Source organism: Apium graveolens, chromosome 9, assembly GCF_009905375.1.
Source record: "Apium graveolens cultivar Ventura chromosome 9, ASM990537v1, whole genome shotgun sequence".
Classification (NCBI taxonomy): Eukaryota; Viridiplantae; Streptophyta; class Magnoliopsida; order Apiales; family Apiaceae; genus Apium; species Apium graveolens.
The window spans coordinates 223,565,601-223,588,970 of NC_133655.1; the positions used below are offsets into that span (position 1 = coordinate 223,565,601).

The 23,370-nt window shown below is 34.0% G+C and overlaps 2 protein-coding genes across 2 annotated transcripts; one reads left to right on the forward strand and one right to left on the reverse strand.

The window, feature by feature from the left end:
- Nucleotides 1–755: 755 nt before the first annotated feature.
- LOC141685991 (protein FAR1-RELATED SEQUENCE 5-like) lies at nucleotides 756–2,868 on the forward strand. Its single transcript, XM_074491060.1, has 2 exons — nucleotides 756–2,550; nucleotides 2,810–2,868. Exons 1-2 carry the CDS (start codon nucleotides 756–758, stop codon nucleotides 2,866–2,868), a joined length of 1,854 nt encoding a protein of 617 aa, XP_074347161.1.
- A 2,447-nt stretch (nucleotides 2,869–5,315) lies between these two features.
- On the reverse strand, nucleotides 5,316–6,572 carry LOC141685992 (uncharacterized). Its single transcript, XM_074491061.1, has 8 exons — nucleotides 6,486–6,572; nucleotides 6,327–6,389; nucleotides 6,182–6,247; nucleotides 6,019–6,087; nucleotides 5,835–5,925; nucleotides 5,701–5,763; nucleotides 5,480–5,583; nucleotides 5,316–5,385 (listed from the first exon to the last, which is right to left on the reverse strand). The coding sequence occupies exons 1-8, from the start codon at nucleotides 6,548–6,550 to the stop codon at nucleotides 5,316–5,318; spliced, it is 591 nt and encodes a 196-aa protein (XP_074347162.1). The 5' UTR covers nucleotides 6,551–6,572.
- Nucleotides 6,573–23,370: the final 16,798 nt, after the last annotated feature.

The following is a 23,370-nucleotide window of genomic DNA, read 5'->3' on the forward strand; positions in this document are numbered from 1 at the left end:
TTTTTAACATTCTGCTCAAATTTATTCTTCTGAAAAAAAAGGTTAGTATTCAATATCCATGGCTTCTTATTTATTTGATTATTCAAGTTCATCTAGTGATCATAACGATTTTAATTATGTTACCCCCCCCACAAAAAAGAGGGTTTATCATAAAATCTTTAATGATGATGAAGTAATAGATGTTGATAGTATTGAAGATAAAGTTAATGATCGGGGGAAGCGAAAAATGCATAGTGATGATGATGTTGGTTTCGGTTGGAAGAATCACGATGTTCACGGTGATTCCGATGATAGTAATGATTCTTTTAATGGCGATGATGATGATAAAATTAATGAGAAGATTAGCTATAAGCTAAGTATATGGCTACTTAGCGTAGAACACTAAACTACCTCCGGTCGAGCAACTTAGCCCATCGTCCACAGGATAGAAAAGTAGATCGTTCAACTCTAGCTTCTGTTTTCATTTTCAGGTCCCACATTGAATCTAAAATAGATCTTTGCTACATGCTGCTTAAGACATTTAATTCGAAGAAAGAGAGAGTGAGCAGCTGACTTGCAACCCCTAGGTCATAAGAATCTACCGATTAATACTTTTGGTCGAGTTTTTTCTTTGGACGGTTCCTCCTTTACTTTAAGGATAGTACCTAGCAAGGCATATTAAAGGCACCAGCTCTTTCCCACAAACTGAGACTCTTCTTCTATGTCACTTCCGGTTCTCAAGCAGCAGATTCTGGGCAGTTCCTTGTGTTGGTATGATGTTTGATTCGTTGGATGAAGCGGAAAGTTTTTATCGAGGTTATGGTCGAAGTATAGGGTTCGAGATAATTATTCGAAGTAGTCATAAGCATTCAAGAAATGGTGGTATATCTTCACGTTTGTATATATGTCGAAAGGGTGGAAGATTGGGCCCAAAACCCTTGGAAGTTGAAGATAGGGCTAAAGGGAAACAACCTCGAGATGTTATTCCTCGAACTTGTTGTCGTGCTCGTATGTGTGTTGCTCACAAAGTAAGCTCAAACAAATGGGAAGTAACCAAGGTCAACCTAGAGCACAATCATGCTATGGTTACATCGGATAAGGTAAATTTCATGCAAAGATCACGCAACATAGATCCGTTTACCCGATCTTTGATTGAGTTATTCAACAAATCGGGTATCGAGACCCCGAAAGTGATGAATTTACTTAGTGAGACGTGTGGTGGTATTGAAAAAATTGGTTTTTCCGCTCAAGACGTACGAAATGTAATACGTGACATTCGAAGACGGGTTTTTGATTCCGGTGATGCGGAGTGTGGATTGGTTTTGTTACGAGACTTGCAAAAACAAAGTGATGGCAATTTTTTCTACCGAGTGGATGTGGATGAGGAGAATCGGGTTAGGGGTTTGGTGTGGGTTGATCCTCGTTCGCTTAACGCGTACAAGAATTTTGGAGATGTGGTGACTTTCGACTCGACATATCGGACTTATAGGTATGACATGCCTTTTATTCCAATTACGGGAGTGAATCACCACTACCAAAATATTTTGTTTGGATTTGCACTTATAAGGGACGAGAAAGAGACTACTTATAGATGGGTTTTGAAGACTTGGTTGGAAGCGGTCGATAACAAGCCACCTATTACCATTATTACGGATCAAGACATCACTTTAAGTAATGCCATTTCTGAGGTTATGCCTAACACCAACCATACATATTGTACGTGGCATATTAGTAGCAAGTTTCCCGAGAAACTATCTACTTTGTATACTCAATACTCGGAGTTCAAGACAGATTTTAATGCATGTATCTACAAGTCATTGTCACCAACGGAATTTGAAGGTAGGTGGGAGGACTTGAAAGAGAAATATGATCTTGAAAATCACAATTGGCTAAATGATATGTATGTAATTAGACGGCAATGGGTTTTTGCTTTCACGAAACAACATTTTGCCACCGGTATGACTACCACCTCAAGGAGCGAGTCTATGAATTCATTTTTTGATGAGTATGTGAAAGCGTCGACCGGTTTGAAAGAATTCATTGAGAATTCACAAAAAGCTTTGGACTCACAATATTTACAGGAGGTTCAAGCCGATTTTGACACCGAGTACAAGGAAAGGAGACTATTCTCTAACTCGTCAATGGAGATACATGCCTCCAAGATATACACAAAAGAGATGTTTAAGCAATTTCAAAAAGAGCTTCAAAAAAGTCAATCTTTTGTTGTGAAAAGCATGAAAGGTTGTGGAGATTATCTTTCAAAGATGTATATGGTAGAAAAGTCCACCTTGCCGGAGATTAATAGAAGGAATTTTTTCTTGAAGGTTTCCATCGACGGGAGTTATTCTTGTACATGTAAAAAATTTGAACATTCCGAGATGATTTGTAGACACATGATCCATTACCTTAACAAGAAACAAAAGACGATGATACCACCAGATCTTGTAACAATGAGGTGGACAATAAACGGAAACAAAGTTGCGGGACCTCTACCGTGTACGCCTCGGATGCTTGGTAATGTTGTAGAATCTCAAACGGCAAGATATAGTGGATTGTGTAAAGCTTTCCAAGGTTTGTCCGTTGTTGGTAGTTGCTCCGTTCCGCGGTACAATTACTTGATGAGCGTGATCAAGAGAGAAAAGGAGTATGTAATTAAGTCTTTTCCGGGAGAAAAGAGAGAGAAAAAAATAAATGAGGACTATGAAAGTGATGAAGAAGATGATCCATTATTAGATCCCCCAAGGTCACAAACAAAAGGACGTCCAAAAGCGGGTAGATTCAAAAGTGGTATCGAGACGTCAAGTTCAAATAAACAATTTCGAAAGTGCAGTTTTTGTGGGGAGAGGGAAGAAGGCCATGATAGAAGAAATTGTCCCTCGAGATTATTAGGAAAAAAAGGAAAAAATTGATTGTAATTTCTTATCATGTACTTTGAAATATTAATGAATTTTAATTAAATATTTTCAATGTTGTTAATGTTAGTACTTGTTGCCATTATTAATAATCCCAAAAAAAGAAGTGACTCCAAAAAAAAATTTGAAAAAAAGTTATTTTTGAAGATTTTTTTTTTCCAAAATTTGGCAGAAAGTTTTCTGTAAAACAGAAAAAGTATTATATAAAAAATAAATCATTTGCAAGTGCAATGACCAATCTGCAAATTTATGCAAAACCCAGATTACCCCCGCAATGAAACAATGCTGCATCCGCAATGAAACATTGCGGAATCCGCAATGAAACATTGCGGCATCTGCAATGAAACATTGCGGGCCTAAACTGGGCTTTGCCGAATGAAACATATTGGTCACTGCACTTGCAAATGATTTATTTTTTATATAAAACTTTTTTTTGTTTTACAGAAAACTTTCTGCCCAATTTTGGAAAAAAAATCTTCAAAAATAACTTTTTTTTCAAATTTTTTTTTGGAGTCACTTCTTTTTTTGGGATTATTAATAATGGCAAAAAGTACTAACATTAACAACATTGAAAATATTTAACTTTCTGCCCAATTTTGGAAAAAAAAATCTTCAAAAATAACTTTTTTTTCAAATTTTTTTTTGGAGTCACTTCTTTTTTTGGGATTATTAATAATGGCAACAATTACTAACATTAACAACATTGAAAATATTTAATTAAAATTCATTAATATTTCAAAGTACATAATAACAAATTCGGCATGACCACTTTGTTTTTAAGTTAAACTTTACCTGTAAAATAAAAAAACCGGCATGACCTATTTATTTTTAAGTCAACCAAAAACCTGTAAAATTTCAAATCAAACCAAACTAAACTTAAAAATGAATGGCCTTGACATGCCAACTACAAACAAACCAAACCAAACTAAACTTAAAAATGAATGGCCTTGACATGCCAATTATAAAAAAAACAAACCAAACCAAACTAAACTTAAAAATTAATGGCCTTGACATGCCAACTATAAACAAACCAAACCAAACCAAACTTAAAAAAAATGGCCTTGATATGCCAACTACAAATAAATCAACTAAAATAAATACATCTAACCAACCAAAATAAATACAACCAATCTAAATAAAATACAACCGGGCAAAATATGTACAACTAACTAAAGTAACTACAAGTCACTAATCAAATAACAAACTAGTGTCCCGCCTCTCTTTGTCGAATGCCCCACTCAGAAATATGTCTAGCAACCCCTTTTGATAACTCGTGCGCCATCCGATAGCGAAAAGTCTGTACATCAACTTTAGGGTTCCACACAGCTGATGGCAAGGAGATCCCGTTGAGCATAGCGTCCATGTACTTGGATACATACACACCACAATCATTGCCACCATCTTGCTTAGGTCGAGCATCAAGACCATGAACCCGGGTATATTTCAATGGAAATCGATATGGATGCAAATAATTGAGCATATATGGGATCAACTTTTCCTGCAAATAACGGGAAATGAACCTAACAAGTCATTATTTAATTATTAATCTATTTAAAACTATTGGTAGGGAATTAAAGAATGATATTTCACGGGAAATGAACCTAACAAGTCATTATTTAATTATTAATCTATTCAAAACTACTGGTAGGGAATTAAAGAATGATATTTCACGGGAAATGAACCTAACAAGTCATTATTTAATTATTAATCTATTTAAAACTACTGGTAGGGAATTAAAGAATGATATAGTTACCATAATGTAATACTGGAAGGGGTGAGCGATGTTCCCTGTTGTGTCTTTGTCGTCCCTAAGAGGATCAATGTTTAGCACTCTCATTTTGTTGAGATTAACAACAAACAAGAACCAATGAGAGCTATCACACGTGGGGAAAAATGCAAAGTCACAAAACTGAAGAGGCAAGTTACCCCCCTTGTTAGCATAATCTCTAAAGAACCTCTCCATTGACTTCTTGGCATCACCTTTTAGGGTACTCGGAGAAGCCTACAATTACAAGTCAAAAAATAGGTTAACATTTATACAACATAATTGATATCTGTTTATAGAAAAGCAGGTTGGAGAATTGCTAATTGTTTAATAGAGTACCTTCAAGTTAGGACAAAACTCAAGTGCCATCGCCATGAAAAAGCTAGGAGCAATGAAATACCGCCTGGGCTTGAAACTTTCAGTTCTGGGATTTTTTTCCCATTTTTCCCAGAGTTTATCCTCTCTAAGTCTCAAGAGCTCACCATAGGCATTGAGAACATCATCCTCCACCCAAAACTCTGGTCGCAAAGTTGTTACTTGGCTATGTGTAAGAGGATAAGTAATGCCCCGCTCACTGTGATCACGCCAAATGTAATCAACCTCTAAACTCCAGAAATGCCGATACAACCACCTCACTTTCTGATTTTTTAGTGGCCTTGTCATATCACCACGCCGCTCAGGACCACCTCGTTTCGCCGCATCCTCCGCCAAATCTTCAATTGAGTCCATCTACAAAATAAACAAAAACACAATTAGCATATTTGGAACTAGTTAATCTAAGGCCATTTACTTTAAAAAAGAGTTAAGAGTTATTACATCAAACATGTCCCGTAGCTCACTAGGAACAGATGACTCGCCTATGCCCAAATGTACATATGGAGTGACAAGGGAGGAAGAGGCCTCTAAAGATTCTGGAGTAATAGGCATCTGCAATCCATAAATTAAGTACACATTTAACACTTAGTTTAATCCATCTATAACTAGTTGTAGGGAATTAATCCATTTTAATCCCATTTAGTTGACATAGTAGGGAACAAATAATACCTTTAGTGGAATAGGTTGAAATGTCATAGATCTGTGGAATGGTGTTGGAGTAGTATAATCAACCTGCAATTGGAAGCCGATACATAAACATATTCAACACACGAAGTTAAAATATTTTAGGTGCATAGAATGACAATATTTGTTAAATATTTGTATCTGAGGGGGAATGTATACAGGTGCCGGAGCAGTGGTGGGTGGAACATCAGCAGGAGATTGAACCTCAACCTGTAATTTGAAGCCGATACATAAACATATTCAACACTCGAAGCTAAAAATGTGTAAGTGCATAGGAGGACAATATTTGTCAAAGATTTGTACCTGAGAGGCAATGGATACAGGTGTAGGAGCAGTGGCGGGTGGAACATCACCAGTAGACTGAACCTCAACCTGCAATTACAAGCCAATACATAAACATTATTCAACACAGGAAGCTGTAAATATGTAAGTGCACAGGAGGACAATATTTATAAAATATTTGTACCTGAGGGGGAATAGATACATGTGTAGGAGCATGGGTGGCTGGAATATCACCAGTAGACTGAACCTCCTGCAATTACAGCCGGCACAGACATATTAATCGAAGTTCTACGATGCATGAAATGAAAGCTTTTGTTAGAAATTTATACCTCACGTGGACGTTTAGGGGGGACAAGTACTGCGGTATCCTCCTCAGGACCACCAGTCTCATCCTGCCATTAATGTAAATTAAAGACACACAGGTCATTTACATATTCAATAGACGAAATTAAAAAGATCACAAGTTCGTGAATGATAGTTATTAGTACCTCACGAGGACGCTTCTGAGAGATAGGGGGCGCTGTCTGTTGCGAGCTACTAGGAGCTGTATCATGAATGTCTACCTCACGTGCATCTCCAGCAGGAGACTGACGCTCAACAAGAGGCTGCTGAATATCTTTCGGTCTGATAAAAGGGGGCCTACTGTATCCAAGACCCTTCCACTCAGTCATTACCCGATCATAATGTGCGAGAAAATCGGGAATGACATCATAGAACCAGCTAGGAGGGCCGCGCATGTGGATCATGTATGTCATCTTCATAGCACTCTCTAACTACAAATAAATAATGATAATCCATTTTACAAGTAGTTGTAGGGAATTAACGATAATTCACGGGAAATTAACCTAAATAAGTCCTTATTTTCATTTTTAATCCATTTTACAAGTAGTTATAGGGAATCAACGATAATTCACGGGAAATTAACCTAAATAAGTCCTTATTTTCATTTTTAATCCATTTTACCAGTAGTTGTAGGGAATTAACGATAATTCACGGGAAAATAACCTAAATAAGTCCTTATTTTCATTTTTAATCCATTTTACAAGTAGTTGTAGGGAATTAACGATAATTCACGGGAAAATAACCTAAATAAGTCCTTATTTTCATTTTTAATCCATTTTACAAGTAGTTGTAGGGAATTAACGATAATTCACGGGAAAATAACCTAAATAAGTCCTTATTTTCATTTTTAATCCATTTTATAAGTAGTTGTAGGGAATTAACGATAATTCACGGGAAAATAACCTAAATAAGTCCTTATTTTCATTTTTAATCCATTTTACTAGTAGTTGTAGGGAATTAACGATAATTCACGGGAAATTAACCTAAATAAGTCCTTATTTTCATTTTTAATCCATTTTACAAGTAGTTGTAGGGAATTAACGATAATTCACGGGAAATTAACCTAAATAAGTCCTTATTTTTATTTTTAATCCATTTTACAAGTAGTTGTAGGGAATTAACGATAATTCACGGGAAAATAACCTAAATAAGTCCTTATTTTCATTTTTAATTCATTTTACAAGTAGTTGTAGGGAATTAACGATAATTCACGGGAAAATAACCTAAATAAGTCCTTATTTTCATTTTTAATCCATTTTACAAGTAGTTGTAGGGAATTAACGATAATTCACGGGAAATTAACCTAAATAAGTCCTTATTTTCATTTTTAATCCATTTTACAAGTAGTTGTAGGGAATTAATGATAATTCACGAGAAAATAACCTAAATAAGTCCTTATTTTCATTTTTAATCCATTTTACATGTAGTTGTAGGGAATTAACGATAATTCACGGGAAAATAACCTAAATAAGTCCTTATTTTCATTTTTAATCCATTTTACAAGTAGTTGTAGGGAATTAACGATAATTCACGGGAAAATAACCTAAATAGTTGTAGGAAAACAGGTAAAGACTACAATTAGAAACAAGTGAAGAATACCATACCGCATCACCCATCATCTGCTGAGGGTACCAGTCACGGGGCTGTATGATATCGCCCTCAGGGGGTACACAACGAGCGATCCTCATCTTACTTACCCGTCTATACCACTGCATATACTCCGCGAAAGATACAAACCCGCCCTCAACAATCTCCGGCCCACCCGTAGCCACATAACTCTCCCACTCGGCAACATACTGCTGATGCATAGCAAGACGGTGAGGCCGCTGAAAAGAAGACTGTCTCTCCAATCTCAGAACAGCGTGGTCAAACGGATCATCCGGTATATGCTGGCACATCCCAAACTGTCTCAGTACCCTATCAGAATACTGGTACTCAATGATCTCAAATGCTACCACCGGGATACGACCAAGAGCCATATAACGACACACCGGGAAATGAGTAGCGTCAACATCATCAGGATCAGCCTCTCTCTCGTAAAGTCTGGCATACGGCTGCCATGTCACCCAGTGTAGCTGTAAACTGTCCAAATCACCTCGGTAGTTACGTGTATGGTGGTGGGGGTTTACTCTACTAACCTTCACTGGCTCGGCCCACGCGCACGCCCTCGGCCACCGAATCTCTTGCTGAGGCGCAATCTCCGGCCTCCCGGGTGCCAATCTCTCGTAAGCCCACAACATCAATAGCAGACTACACCCGTTAAAGGTGCGAACAGACCTATCAGCCGACAAAGTCAGTGATCTGTACAAGTGTGCCAAAACAGCTGCACCCCATGCATAATCACGAATCTCCGACGCCTCCATCAGCAGCTGCATATACCGGGGATGCACCACGTCCCGCGAAGATGTAGGGAAAAGCACGCCTCTAATAATAAATAACATATAGGCTCGTGTATGCACTCTGCACTGCACCTCAATCTGAGCAGCATTCATATCTCTGGTATCAGCTCTCGCCCCGTACCGGTTCCTCAGCTGGTTAAAATGCAGCCCATCCTTATAGAACTCCCTGCGCTCCTACTCTGACATAGACGGATCCTCCCAGTTCTTCATGAACTACGCCTTCGGGTGCTCAAGCTCGCCCTGGGTGAGAGGACGGCCAGTAACCGGTAATCCCAGAATCATATAAACATCCTCCAAAGTAATAGTCATCTCCCCACACGGCAGATGGAATGTGTTAGTCTCTGGCCTCCACCTCTCAATCAAGGCCGTAATGAGTCTGATGTCATTCTGCCGAACCACTCGGGGATTGCCGCACGCCCCAAAACCATATGCATCCAACAGAGCCTGCTGATCTGGAAGTATATGCCACTCACCCATCCTCGCTGTCAGCTGTCTAACATCTACGGTATTCCTGTCCCCGCCCTCCCAGATCAGACTGCTAATATGGCGGTCCTGCATAGTCAGCAAGGATCGATCAAGAGGTCCACACTCCATGTCCATAGTATCTGCAATATTTTAAACCAAAAAGCACATCAGTACAACTCCAAACAAACAGTAATTATGAAAAAGAAAACAAACATTCTTTCAGCTTAAGAATGATACTCTTCAGCTACTTCTGTGTTTTGAAACTCCAGTTTTCGATATGTCAAAATTCTGATTTTAGTTGGACTAAAACTGTGGCTATTTCTTTAGCCATGTAACCAGCATTGAGAATCTTGAGTAGAAATTTCAATGCTGTCACTAACAACACCAATCCCACACCTTCTGAATGATAATATTATTTATATGGACTCGTATGACTTGAGTAGTAGATATAAGATTAGATAATGTAGCATGATTCCACAATTCTTGGTTAAAATACTGATTATACATTTGTTTTAAAGATTCTCTTATTAGATATACATGAAGAAAGAAATTAGTGAGGAATGGCAAAGAATACTAGAATAAGATATTCACAATATTTTTGTATCAATCTGGTGTCTCAACAACTGCAGAAGATATAGGTAATGACAAGTTTAAGAATTCTTACTATGTTCTTATAAATAAATGACATTCTAATGAGTGGAATGCCATCTTGTAGAGTAGCATTATCACAATTTGTGGACATAAAACTCTATCCAGAATGCAACAAAAAACAAAGTTTACTGTTAGATAAATTGTACTTGAATTCAAGCAATGATCTTAAAATATTGTACTTCACACCTTAACAGTTTAGACAACTGATGTAAAAAATCTCAAGCTTAAGAATGATACTCTTCAGCTACTTACTAATGTAAAAAACAAACTAATTCTCAGAGGACTTTCATCATACACTTCATTGGCATTAATAAAAAATTAGCTTAAAATAAAAAAAACTACAAAATACACACAAAACCCATCTAAATTACCGCTAATTCGAAACCTAATTTAACCTAATTATTAACTAATTTACCCCTAATTCGAACCCTAATTATCACATAATCAACATAATTTCGAACAAATATCACATTCACATAAAAAAAATCGAATAGTAATCGAATAAAATCGCACTCAAACTCAAACTCATTGTATAATCGTGTGTGTGTTGGTGTAATCGTGTGTATAAGTGTGTGCATAGCTATAAATCATTTGTATACCTGATGAAACAAGAAGATCAGTGGGGTGGTTGTGATTGAAATTGTCTCAAATCGCTTCAATGTCGCTGATGGTCGTGTTTGAGTGTCTGTTTTTGAGTTTCTGCGTGTATATGCGAGTATCTGTGCCTGAGTTTCTCTGTCTGTGTGTTAGGTAAAACGACTACCGCAATGAAACATTGCGGGGATGCAATGAAACATTGCGGGACTACCGCAATGAAACATTGCGGAGGTATAATATTTGTGTTTATTAGACATTATTAATGTTTAACATTATTAATATTTCCAAATATTCAAATATTTTCATTTATTATTAAAAATATTGAATAATTAAAATATTTAAATATCAAAAATATTTTCCTTTATTATTTTAATATATTATTAAATATTTAAATATATTAATTACATTTTAATGTTTCAATACTTTTAAAATATTGAATATTAAATATAATATTTAATATTATTATAAAATATTTTATAATATTTTTTAAATATTATATTTTTAATCAGAAATATTAAGAATAATATCTTATTAAATTAATATTTATGTAGTTAAAAAAGCATTGATAAATGAATTAACATAGAAAAAGGGTAAAAAGGGGAATGAAGTATTCAAATATTTTAATTTATTATTAAAAATATTGAATAATTAAAATATTTAAATATCAAAAATATTTTCCTTTATTATTTTAATATATATTATTAAATATTTAAATATATTAATTTCATTTTAATGTTTCAATACTTTTAAAATATTGAATATTAAATATTAAATATAATATTTAATATTATTATAAAATATTTTATAATATTTTTTAAATATTATATTTTTAATCAGAAATATTAAGAATAATATCTTATTAAATTAATATTTTTGTAGTTAAAAAAGCATTGATAAATGAATTAACATAGGAAAAGGGTAAAAAGGGGAATGAAGTATTCAAATATTTTCATTTATTATTAAAAATATTGAATAATTAAAATATTTAAATATCAAAAATATTTTCCTTTATTATTTTAATATATATTATTAAATATTTAAATATATTAATTTCATTTTAATGTTTCAATACTTTTAAAATATTGAATATTAAATATTAAATATAATATTTAATATTATTATAAAATATTTTATAATATTTTTTAAATATTATATTTTTAATCAGAAATATTAAGAATAATATTTTATTAAATTAATATTTATGTAGTTAAAAAAGCATTGATAAATGAATTAACATAGGAAAAGGGTAAAAAGGGGAATGAAGTATGTGGGCCACCCCCGCAATGTTTCATTGCGCCCTCGCAATGAAACATAGCGGCAATAGCGGATCCTAGCCATTCGTTTTTTACTTCAATGGTCCTGATTTGTTGGTTGGATAGGGTCCCTATCGAACTATGGCTGTGGATAGGGACACATACATATATCTCATTTGACATACCTATATATGATGTAGCTGTCATGAATATAACAACCTTTTACCGACAATTTAATAAGAGATCGCTGAAGTTGGACGGAGACATCGTCGATTCCAAATAAAACAAGTTTAATTTGCCTTGCATCCATTAATATTGGATCTACACAAATTGCAATTAGTATCAACATATCTTTAACACAAAGATCACATATACCAAAAATATCTATCATGATCAAAATCATCAAAGCCTGAAAAGAAAAAAACTGTAAATACTGCACAATGCTTCATCACTCAACGGTCTAAACAATCATTGGATATAAACTGCTTAGAGTAGTATTTTTTGTACACTTCAAATAAATTATGAAGGATTATACATTTTATTTTCTAACAAAACTCATGCACACTAAAAATCAAAAATCATACCCTATATATAACGAAACATTGCTAGAAAATGGTATGTGCATCGCACGTGTTAATATGCTAGTTAGTTTATTAATGTAAAATAATTATGAGATATTTCATATGTTAATTTTATTTTTTTTTAAAAAAAATTTATCATATAACAAACTTTATTAATTTATTGAAATTTAATAAACTATATTATTATAAATATAAATACATATGATTCTTTTAAAATTATATAATCTCATAACAATCGATAATAATATAATTCTTATTTTATTTCCAGGCTAAAATCAAACACGTAAAATAATTTAGAACATTTTTTTCCTTTTTTGATTTCCCTTTCTAAATTTAATTTTGTTTACTCGTCGTGAACGAAACGTGGTTTTAAAGTGTATTTAAGAGTCTCTAAAGATTTGACTCTAATATATGACAAAATTTTACACGTTTTTAAAGTGTTTTGATCGTATAATTAAAATAATATTTTTTAACTTTTTTCTGAATTTGAGTATAAGTTATATATTTTTATTCAAAAACTAAAATTTAAAAATAATTATACTTACTATCCAATCAAAGTACTTTGAGATGTGTGTAGAAAAATCAAACGATAAATATAAAAAAATAGAGGGAGTAATTCAAATATTTATAAAGTTTTGAAATTACATGAATCGTTGTTCAATAAAATTATTACCAAGATGGGCTAACAGAATGAAAGTAACTATGAATAACATCATATCTCTCCTCAACAGATTAAAAGTAATAAATAATATCATACCTCCTCAACAAGCTGCTTTTACACTAGAGAGACAAATTCAAGATTTTATAATTGTTACATTTAATTGCATGTACGTAACCTAACATTCTTGAAATAAAACCCTAGTGTAATTGCATTTTTCTCTATCACGTCTCCTCTCCGCCTAAACATGGTCTCAGATCGTTATTCTCTAGCTATTGTATATACACACATACACATTTATATACCCATGTACACACTTATATATATAAGTAACACACCCGACAATATATAAACACCCACACAAACATGTATATATATATAATTATATATACATATACATATATATATACACACAATTACACAATACACATACTTACACATTACATATATGTATAAATAATGGTTGTTTTTACTTATTTATACACTTACACTTAGTTATTCTAGTAACAGATGACTGATATTTAGAGCAAAAAATATAAATTGACAGATATATGATATTTATAATTTATACTTTATCAACTAATCTATGACTAGTCACAACTCGACTTTATTGGTCACCGTAATCGACTCGACTCGATTTATTGACGTAAAAAATATGATTTTTAGACAATTTAATAGTTTTGTCACCTACGTAGCTCATTAGGTTATGATTGATAAGTTTTCATGTGACTAGATTGTTAAACCTTTCTGATATCTTGTAATTTTTGTAAGAAGTGATATGATATATTAGTTTTTAACGCCGCAAGCAGCTTGTCTATTGTAATATATGCTTCTTATGTCCCCTTCATTTTTTTACATTTTCTTTTTGGGTCGTCCCACCTTTTCTTTACATTTTATATTAAAAAGAAAGTATTGTTATTATATTATAGGTTGATTGTGTGTTAGTAGTGACTTATTATTGTTAATCTATTTTAACAAAACTATTAAGGCTTTAAATATTATAAGACACCCATCCACTAACAATACCCACACACTTGCCTTTCTTTCTCTCGAACACTCGTTTGTTCTAAACGAGCCCTAAAACCCAGTTTCTTTTTCCTGTTCATTCACCAACCTTAGCTGAGATCTTCTTCTAATTAATATGGAGTCTCAGTTTGTCAATGATTCAGCCCCAATTCTCAAAATTTATTCTTAAAATTCCCTTTCTCCTTCTTCTTTACTACTTCTTCCCCCAAATCTCATAAAACTAATTTGTGAGGACACTACAAGAAAAAGGTTGATAAACATCGTTTTTTGGATGATGTCTATTTTTTTTAACTGATTGTGGTTAAACTCGATGTTGACAAATGTTAAGTGAAACCTTTATGATGAAGAAGCATATCTAGTTTCAGCATAGGATTTATGTGACCCTGAGTGCAGGTGAGTAGCTGAGATGGGTGAAGCAACGGCGAGACAATGGTGAGACGATGGTAAGACTACGGCGAGACGATGGTGAGATGACGGAGAGACTACGGTGAGAAAGATGGTGAGAGAGGTCATGTGAGAGAGTTTGAGAGAGAGATGTGAGTTTGTGATAGTTTGAGAAAGAGAGTGACGAGAGAGACAAAGGTGAGATGATGGTGAGACGAGAGAGAGAGAGAGAGAGAGAGAGAGAGAGAGAGAGAGAGAGAGAGAGTTTGTGTGAGGGAGAGTCTGTCTGAGAATGAATGAATTAGTTTTTAGTTTCTAGTTTTTTAAATTATTTTGTCTCAATGAAAAGAAGGGGGAATTGTTTAAGGGAAGGAGAGTATAATTTGTTAAAAGGGGGTAATTTTGGTTGAGGGAGAAAAGAAATAGGGGTTGCCGCACTTCAATTTTTTTTGGAAACTTAAGACATCGGTTTTAAACTAAACGATGTCTTTTAAATCGAAAGACATCGCATTTACGCGGGATGATGTCTATAATTGTTTAGACATTGGTAGCACAACTGACTGATGTCTAATGTGTGATGTCTATTCACCTTTTTCTTTTAGTAGAATGATCTCGATTTTTCAATTTTGTTGGAGATAAGCCAGATGATCTGAAAGACGGAATCGTTGAAGATACGCCTGATAGGATTATTATTAAATACGTGAAATATAAGAAGAACACTTTAAAACCCAAAAAATTGCAGTTCGAAGACCCAACTAAAATTTGTTAACATTTTCTTTTTTGCAGTGCATCACCGAATGATAATAAGAAGAAGTGTTGAATTGCTCATCATCTTGGACATCTCCTAAATCTGGAAATATAGACCCACTTCCATTTTTGTGTAAAATACTGTTTACAGTAGATTTGGAGGAGTTATGTATGAAGCTATATATTTATATAGTAAATGGGTGCAACTGAAGGAAAATCAAATATTTTGTAATCACTTATTTAGATTTAGGTTGGTGCAGTTATCCAATTTCTCTCAATAGTTAATCTCTTGTAAAGCTTTTTTAATGTCAATGTCATCTGCAGTACTTTCTTTAAATATTCATACATAGAGTCAACTTGTTCTTGATCTTTGTGCTAAAAGGTAATGTAAAAAAAATAGAGGGACAGAGAAAGTATTTGATAATATTACGTATACAAATTTTAGTAATAATTTTATTATTTGAAAACACAGTGCTACATTTTGTATTCATATGATTTTAATATATTTTATTAAGTTTATTGAATTTATTTTTTATTTTAAATTATATTAAATTAAATTTTATAATTACTATTTTTTTGGTTGATAGCTCTAATTTTCTCAAATGATGATAACACACAAATCACTGATCACACTAAACCTTTCTTCCCAATTGCATAGCAGATAAAATGTAAATTGTACCAACTCATTTATTTAATCTCCCCTCGAAAACTCTATTTTCTTAATTAACTTTACTTATTTTAATTCAACCACCCAACCAACCAAATAAACCCAGTAAATACCGCATAAAACAGGGTCTTGGGAGGATATAATGTCCGCAGCCTCACCCTCACTCAAAAGAATGAAGAGACTGTTTCCAGCAAAGACCCACAACTTGTGTGTGCATGTAAATGTGTGTTACAGTTTAGAAATGATATATAATAATACATCAAAATATGTAATATAAGAACTTTATCAACATGAATTTGAGCATATAATTCATACCTTAGCTCATGGTTGTGTTCACATGAAACTTACCTATATTGCAGAACTCTTCATCCATTCTATGAATTTATTACCAATAAAATATGTTTTTGTATAGTGTTGCTTTCTTTTCTAGTTGCTTGATTTGCAATTAGTGGCAATAATAACTATAAACCACACTGTCAAATCTAATGAGCAAAAATAAGATCTGAAACCCTAGATGTAAAATTCGATTGGATCAACGAAACATGAGCGGGGTCTTTCAACTTTCATGGGTGCGCCTTCTATGTGGTTGTAAATTGTAATTACACCTAAACAATGCAAAAGGTCATCTTCTGTAGATTTTGTAGCCGTAGCTAGCTTTTGGTAGTTCATAAAATCAGCGCACCAGGTGTTCACATCTAACATTCATAGTTAGGATCTTCGGTTATCATTCTAATAAAGACTCTTTTATATTTCACCGCAATATCTAACATGGTATATGTTGAATTCCATCTGGTGTTCGCATCGAGGTACACCATCTGTTAGGAATATATTGTAGACTTGATGATATTTACCAGAACACCTTTTAATTAAGTGTAATTGTAGCTTTCAACGGATAATCTCACTTGCCATCCGTTGAAAGAGTAGCTTATATTTAAATAAGTATTTGTAGCACATTCATGTGTACTTAATGTCTTGAAGAACTAGAAGTTATAGGATATTTTAAGTCAGGTTGATTGCAAGAATGATATGCAAAATAGGTTGGCTAATTGTATATATTAGATGTCTTGTAATTTTTTTAAGTAAAATTTAGTCAACTGCTATGGAAATACTTTCAACGGATGTTTCTACAAGGCTTCAACGGATGACCCAAGTCACATTCGACGGATGATCAAATAGAGTCTCGACGGATAATTCAATAGAGTTTCGAATACTTATGTTTACCTACTTTGTATTTTGAATACATGAATATTTCTAATTCGCACTTAGCATATTCATACATAGTTATATTTATATTTGTAAGAAGTTTTAAAGATTGAAAAGAAACCAAGAATTACATTCAACCCCCTTCTGTAATTCTGCTTGTTAGATTGTTTGGGAATAACAATTGGTATCAGAGCAAGCTCTTGACACACTAAGAGTTTAAAGATCAAAGCAACTAACAATATGAGTAGGAAGGATGTTGGAGTGAAGATCCCCTTCTTAGATAAAGACAACTATCACCGTTGGAAGGTGAAAATGCATCTCCATCTTCTCACTCGAGATGAAATATATGTTGATTGCATTGAGAAAGGTCCTTGTGTTCCTCGAAAAGCTGTTACAGACCCTGAAGGAGCTGTAGGCAATGAGCAAAGTATTCCAAAGCCACAATCAGAATGGACAGATGAAGATATTGAGCAAATCCATAAAGAAAAAAAGGCTATGAATATTTTATTCAATGGTCTTGATGGAGATATGTTTGACAATGTCATCAACTGCAAAACTACTAAAGATATTTGGGATACAATTCAACTCATATGTGATGGAACTGAACAAGTGAGGGAAATTGGATGCAACTTCTAATCCAACAGTATGAGCACTTTCATTGTGAAGAAAATGAATCTCTGAGTGACATCTTTAGTAGATTTCAAAAACTACTAAATGCATTAAAACTGCATGGAAGAGTTTATCAAACAAAAGATTCAAACCTGAAATTTCTTAGATCTCTACTTAAAGAGTGGAAGCCTATGACTGTCTCTCTCAAAAATTCTGAAGATTACAAGGAATTACTTTGGAGAGACTGTATGACATTCTAAAAACTTATGAGCTTGAAATGGAACAAAATGAGCAGATAAAGAAAGGAAGGAAGAAGGGAGGATCTATAGCTTTGGTAGCTGAACAACAGAGAGTGAAAGAGATGAAGGTTGAAGCTGTGGAATCTGCACCAAACTCCAGGGTTTGTGAAGGCAAAGAAAAAGGGCTAGTGGCTGAACATGAAGATCATCTTAGTCAGGATGAAATGGAAGACATAGATGAACATCTAGCTTTTCTATCAAGAAGGTTTGCCAAGCTCAAATTTAAAAAGAATTTTGGAGCAGTCAAGCCAAATAGAAACATGGTGGATAAATCCAAATTCAAGTGTTTCAAATATGGCTTGAGTGGTCATTTTTCAAGTGAATGCAGAAAGCATGATTATGAAAGAAAGAAGTTTGAGGCCGTGGATTATAAAAAAAGTACTTTGAATTGCTCAAACAAAAGGAAAGGGCTTTCTTGACTCAAGATAATGACTGGGCAGCTGATGGGTTAGATGAAAATGAAGAAACAAGCTATGTCAATATAGCTCTAATGACCAAATCAGATGAAGCAGAAGTCAGTTCTTCAAGTAATCAGGTAATCACTACTAATCTAGCACATCTTTTTAAAAATGATTGTAATGATGCTATAAATGACATGTCAACAGAATTATATCACTTGCGTGTTACACTCAAATCTCTCACTAAGGAAAACACAAAAATTAAGGAAAATAATTTGTTTTTAAGTAAAAGAAATTCTGTGTTAGAAACTGAAAATAGAGTGTAGAATTGCTAAGGAAGAACTGACTGAATCTTTAAAGAAAGAAGAGATTTTAAGAAAGCAGATTGAACGAGAGCAAGAGGTAATCAAGGCCTGGAAGTGATCTAGAGATGTACATACTCAAATTGCTAAAGTTTAAGGCATAAAATCTTTCAATGAAGAAGCCTGGAAAAAGAATAAGGAGAAACTGGATCTTGTTTTGACAGAAGGACTTTCAACGGATGTGAATTCAACGGATAATGAAGATTATCCGTCGAGAGATAAAAAGGAACCACATCCGTCGAGTGAAAGAAAACCTATTAGTAAAGCCAAGATGTTTAAACTCAATGAGAAATATGGATCAGTTTCCAAGAACTTTGTTACAGGAAAATTAAGTCAAATCAAGGAGAATAAATGAGTAAATGTTGGTCATCTGTCAATGAAGCAACTAAATGACAAAATTCAAGGATATACTGGTCCAAGTATTAGTTTTGGAGATGACATCAAAGGATATACTATGGGATATGGCTTCATTTCTAAAGATAATGTCATCATTGAAGAAGTTGCTCTAGTGGATGGACTCAAACATAATCTTTTGAGTGTCATCCAGCTTTGTGATAAGGACAACTCAGTAACATTCAATATTGAAGCTTGTGTTGTTACTGACAAAAGGAACAACAAAGTGGTTCTCACTGGGGTGAGAAAAGGGAATGTGTATCTAGCTGACTTCAACTCATCAAGTGCAAATTCTATTACTTGTCTTTTCAGCAAAGCAAGTCAAGATGAAAGTTGGCTATGGCTGTAAGAACCCAAATTTTTGACATCGGTAAAAGACATTTATAAATGGTAATATAATAACTTGAATTTTTGAGACCTTGTAAAATGTTTAATGAATAGTAACCCTGACGGACGGGGAAAAACTTTTGAGCCCACACTATGTAGTGCACGAGAAAATGAGTTTCGGAGTTGATATTACGATTATACGTACCAAATGAGTGTATGTAAACGCTATTAGTTTTCAAAGAAAACGAACTTTGGAAAATGACCGTATTTATGACTTATCGAGGATTACGGGAATCACAATATAATTATGAGATTAAAACCCTACGAATTTATATTCATATATAATAATTAAAAATATAAGGAATAAATACGAAAGGAATTACGTCGTGAACCATTTTACGAATAAGTATTACGAAAACTTTTAAGCGACCGAGTGAACGCGTAAATGATTAAATAAACGTAACGCACTAACTAAACCATGGTAAGAGAGTAACCATGGTTACTTTATCAAATAGTAAGCTAAACTTAGGATTATCAAGCAAGCTATCCAAATAATGTGCTAAGGAAGCTAACATAAATAGTTTCTATGAAGCTACCAAAGATTTGTCCCTAAGATTTGCAACAAGAATAAACCTAGGGTTCAACCTAGGAGAATAAAAATCTAGTGCAAGATCTTCCACCCCATTTCCTAGAAGTTACCTAGCAAATCAACCAAGCTAAGCAACCAAGTGCTATAAATACCCCCCACCCCCATTTTTTTCTTCCATTCGGCCCCAAGGAAGAAAAGAAGGAATTCAAATTCCAAACTCCATGCTCTAGTTCTTGTAAAATCACCCAATTAATTCTCAAGCCTCCTAGAAATTAAACTAAGGTAAGAAAATTCTTTCATCTCTTTTTATCAAGGTTTGATGGGTGAAATAAATTCAAGAAACTCACTAGTGAATGGTATGAATAGTAACCTCTCCTTGGTTTCTTGATTTCAATGGTGGTTCTAGGCTCCAAAAATCATACCAAGCACTTCCAAGCCTCCACCATAATCAAGAACACATCTCAAACTTTCAATAAAGGTAAAAATCTTTGGCCCAACTTTATTTAAGATTCATTTTTAAGATCCATTTAGTATGTGGTAGAAAACTTAGTTTAAGAAGTGTTATTGTTGAGATCTTGAAGTTTAAGTTGAGTAGGTTTAAGGTTGATTGTTGTTGCCTCAAGAACATGAGGTTCTTGAGAGGATTTTGTATGATGATGATGAAATGTTGATTGTTGGTGGTTGTGTTAAGAGTTAGGGCGTAAAAGAAACCCCGATCGTAAACGTAACTCCGTTAAAACCAATGAATCGTAACTTTAAGTTTCTGCAGAAAGTACCAGAGTTTTAAAATGTAGTTTATTGAAAAATAACCCTTGATTATGATATTAAATGTTATAAGGATTGTTTAGGCGCTTGAATCGCTTGATTCTGATTTACGGATCAAAAGTTATGGTCGTTTTAGTAAAAGTGATTTACGCGACAAAAACTGCTACAAATCACGAACTTTGAAAATATAAAGGATTGACTTAAAAGTGTTCATAAATCATGAAATTTATACAGAGAGTAAAATATTGAGTTTCCTAACTACCATAAAAATTTTAAGTAAAAATAATGATTTCTCAATTTTATAAAAATATCGGAGCTGAGACCGCACGAGTAGAAACCGTAAGAATCCATAAGCAGAGCCGACAATGATAAAGAGAATGAACCTAAGATACTTAGAAAAATGAAGCGATAATGATGTGAATAAGGACTTAAAGGAATAATAAGGGTAGTATAAGTAGAGAGGGTGTATAATAAATAGCGCATGAGTGCGAGTCACCGTAAATTAGAATGGGACCTAACGAAATGAATTGTGTTTGTGGTCATAGATTTCCGAGCATAACCTAGAGCATCCTCCACCTCGAGATACCCAGGCAAGTTTTCAAACCCTACCTTTTAAGAAATGTGGTGTTGTGAATATTTTACAAAATTGGGATATATGCATGAGATTGCTTTAAACTATTTTACGAAGTTTGAGATGTATTACATTACTCAATTGTTTATAATTTCTAGTATATGTTCATACCGAGTTCGAAATATTATATTTAGACCGAGAGTCGGTCGGTGTAAGCTTATAAAAACCCGAAGGTATCCCGGAGGAGTTTATAATTGAGGACGTTAACGCTAGCGAGTAGCGTGGCGTGTATATATTTTAGACCAAGGATCGGTCAGTTAAATTGATGAAAACCCGGAAGTATTCCGGAGGTGCTTATTTAAGAATATTAACGCTACAGTAGAGCGTGATGTATAAGTCGTAAGACCGATAGTCGGTCAGTTTTGTTTTATAAAGTATAAACCCGGGAATCATCTCGGAGATGTTTTGGACGATTATAAGTCCATATTAGTACGTTTTAAAAGGGACTCATCGTCCACTTACGAAACATTAAAACACCTCGAACTTTTAAAACGATTTCCCAACGAGCATATTTCCTCAACTATATTTTATTGATTCGGATAATAAATATTATATACGTATTCCTTTATTATAGGAGTAGTATACTTCAACGTTTATTTATTCAAAACCGATTAATCATTATAGATTATTAATTATGTAAACACAAACTAGTTGAAGAATATTATTTAATAAATCTTTTAGAGAGTAAACTCATTCGAGGTATGATTAATATCAATTATCATTTAATTAATTATAGACTATTATTTAATTAATTATTATTATTAACGGATTTTTATTGATTTAAAGATCATAGATCCTGATATAAAACATACTTTCTGATTTAGAAATATTAGTCGAATAATTTCAGACCGTCGGTGAATATTATCCCGACTTATTATTATATTAAATATAGTTTCGAGAAGAAACTTTTTCCCCTTATTAATTATCTGTTGACAACGGTCAACTCACATCCTTAGTACTTCCTCCGAAATTCTCGGAAGTACGTATATACATATACATACACTTATATTTTAAAAAGGATAAACTATTTCTATCAACAAGCAAAACGCTTGGGGAACTTCGATGTGGTTCGAGTTCTCGAGATTGATAGAATTCTGTTGAAGGACAATGGAGGGGTAGACTCTAGTACTACGTGTGCTGGATGGGCTACCAAAGGTACCTCAGGCGAAGGTACTCTGTGTACTCAGGAACTTGTGAAGTATGTGCATACCCGAAAATGGGACACGTAGCCCGAATGCGGCCAGGGTGATACCCGAGAGATGACGGTATTCGTCCTTTTACTAGTAAAGAAGGTTACTTCCGTAGGACGACTGATCATCGTATGCGGTGGCTCCTGTGAGATGTCCAAACTCTTCCAATTGGAATTGATATGCAATACCGTAACCCAAGCCTAGGTGCTGGGATTACTATTAAGGTATTCGCAGGTTATAAAAACCCCCTTAAAGAATTGTTTTCGTAAGAAGGTATGGGACACCAAGGAAAACTATTTTTGAATAAAACATATATAATATATGATGTTATTATACAAATATGTTCATACTGTACATTATTTATGCCGAGCATTATAGCTCACACTTGCTTTCATTTAAATGACACAACACAACAGATAACCAGTATGCCGGTGTGGGACCTAGTCACTTGCAGTCATGGGGAGGATCCCTGGCAGCTTTATCTCAGGTGTGCTAGAGTATCAGATAGATATGAGATATCAGTCGTAATTATTGTAACTTCATGTAGAGGTTATAAATAATTGTTTGAGATCCTGTAAAGTCATTCGAGTGTAATAAAAGAAGATTACATCTTGTACGTCATTTCTAAGACTATAACTTGTGTGTGTGAGTATGAGATTGGGTTCTGTGGATTATTGAATCAATATCAGGTTACACATGAGTGAAGGATGGCGTGACGACCCAGATTCCTGACCCCAGATTTGGGGGCGTTACAATGGCACAAAAAACTGTCCCATCTGAACTTCAAGACTATAAATGAACTAGTTAGGAAAGATCTTGTAAGAGGCATTCCTCAAG

Excerpts from the sequence above, each read along its gene's own strand:
- LOC141685991 (XM_074491060.1), top strand. The coding sequence starts at position 756 with ATGTTTGATTCGTTGGATGAAGCGGAAAGTTTTTATCGAGGTTATGGT. Across the intron at positions 2,551-2,809 it reads ATTGTGTAAAGCTTTCCAAG|TTTTTGTGGGGAGAGGGAAG; the intron begins GTTTGTCCGTTG and ends TCGAAAGTGCAG.
- LOC141685992 (XM_074491061.1), bottom strand. The coding sequence starts at position 6,550 with ATGATACAGCTCCTAGTAGCTCGCAACAGACAGCGCCCCCTATCTCTC. Across the intron at positions 5,764-5,834 it reads ACAAATATTTAACAAATATT|GTTGATTATACTACTCCAAC; the intron begins GTCATTCTATGC and ends TTCCAATTGCAG. Across the intron at positions 5,584-5,700 it reads TTCAACCTATTCCACTAAAG|ATGCCTATTACTCCAGAATC; the intron begins GTATTATTTGTT and ends TATGGATTGCAG.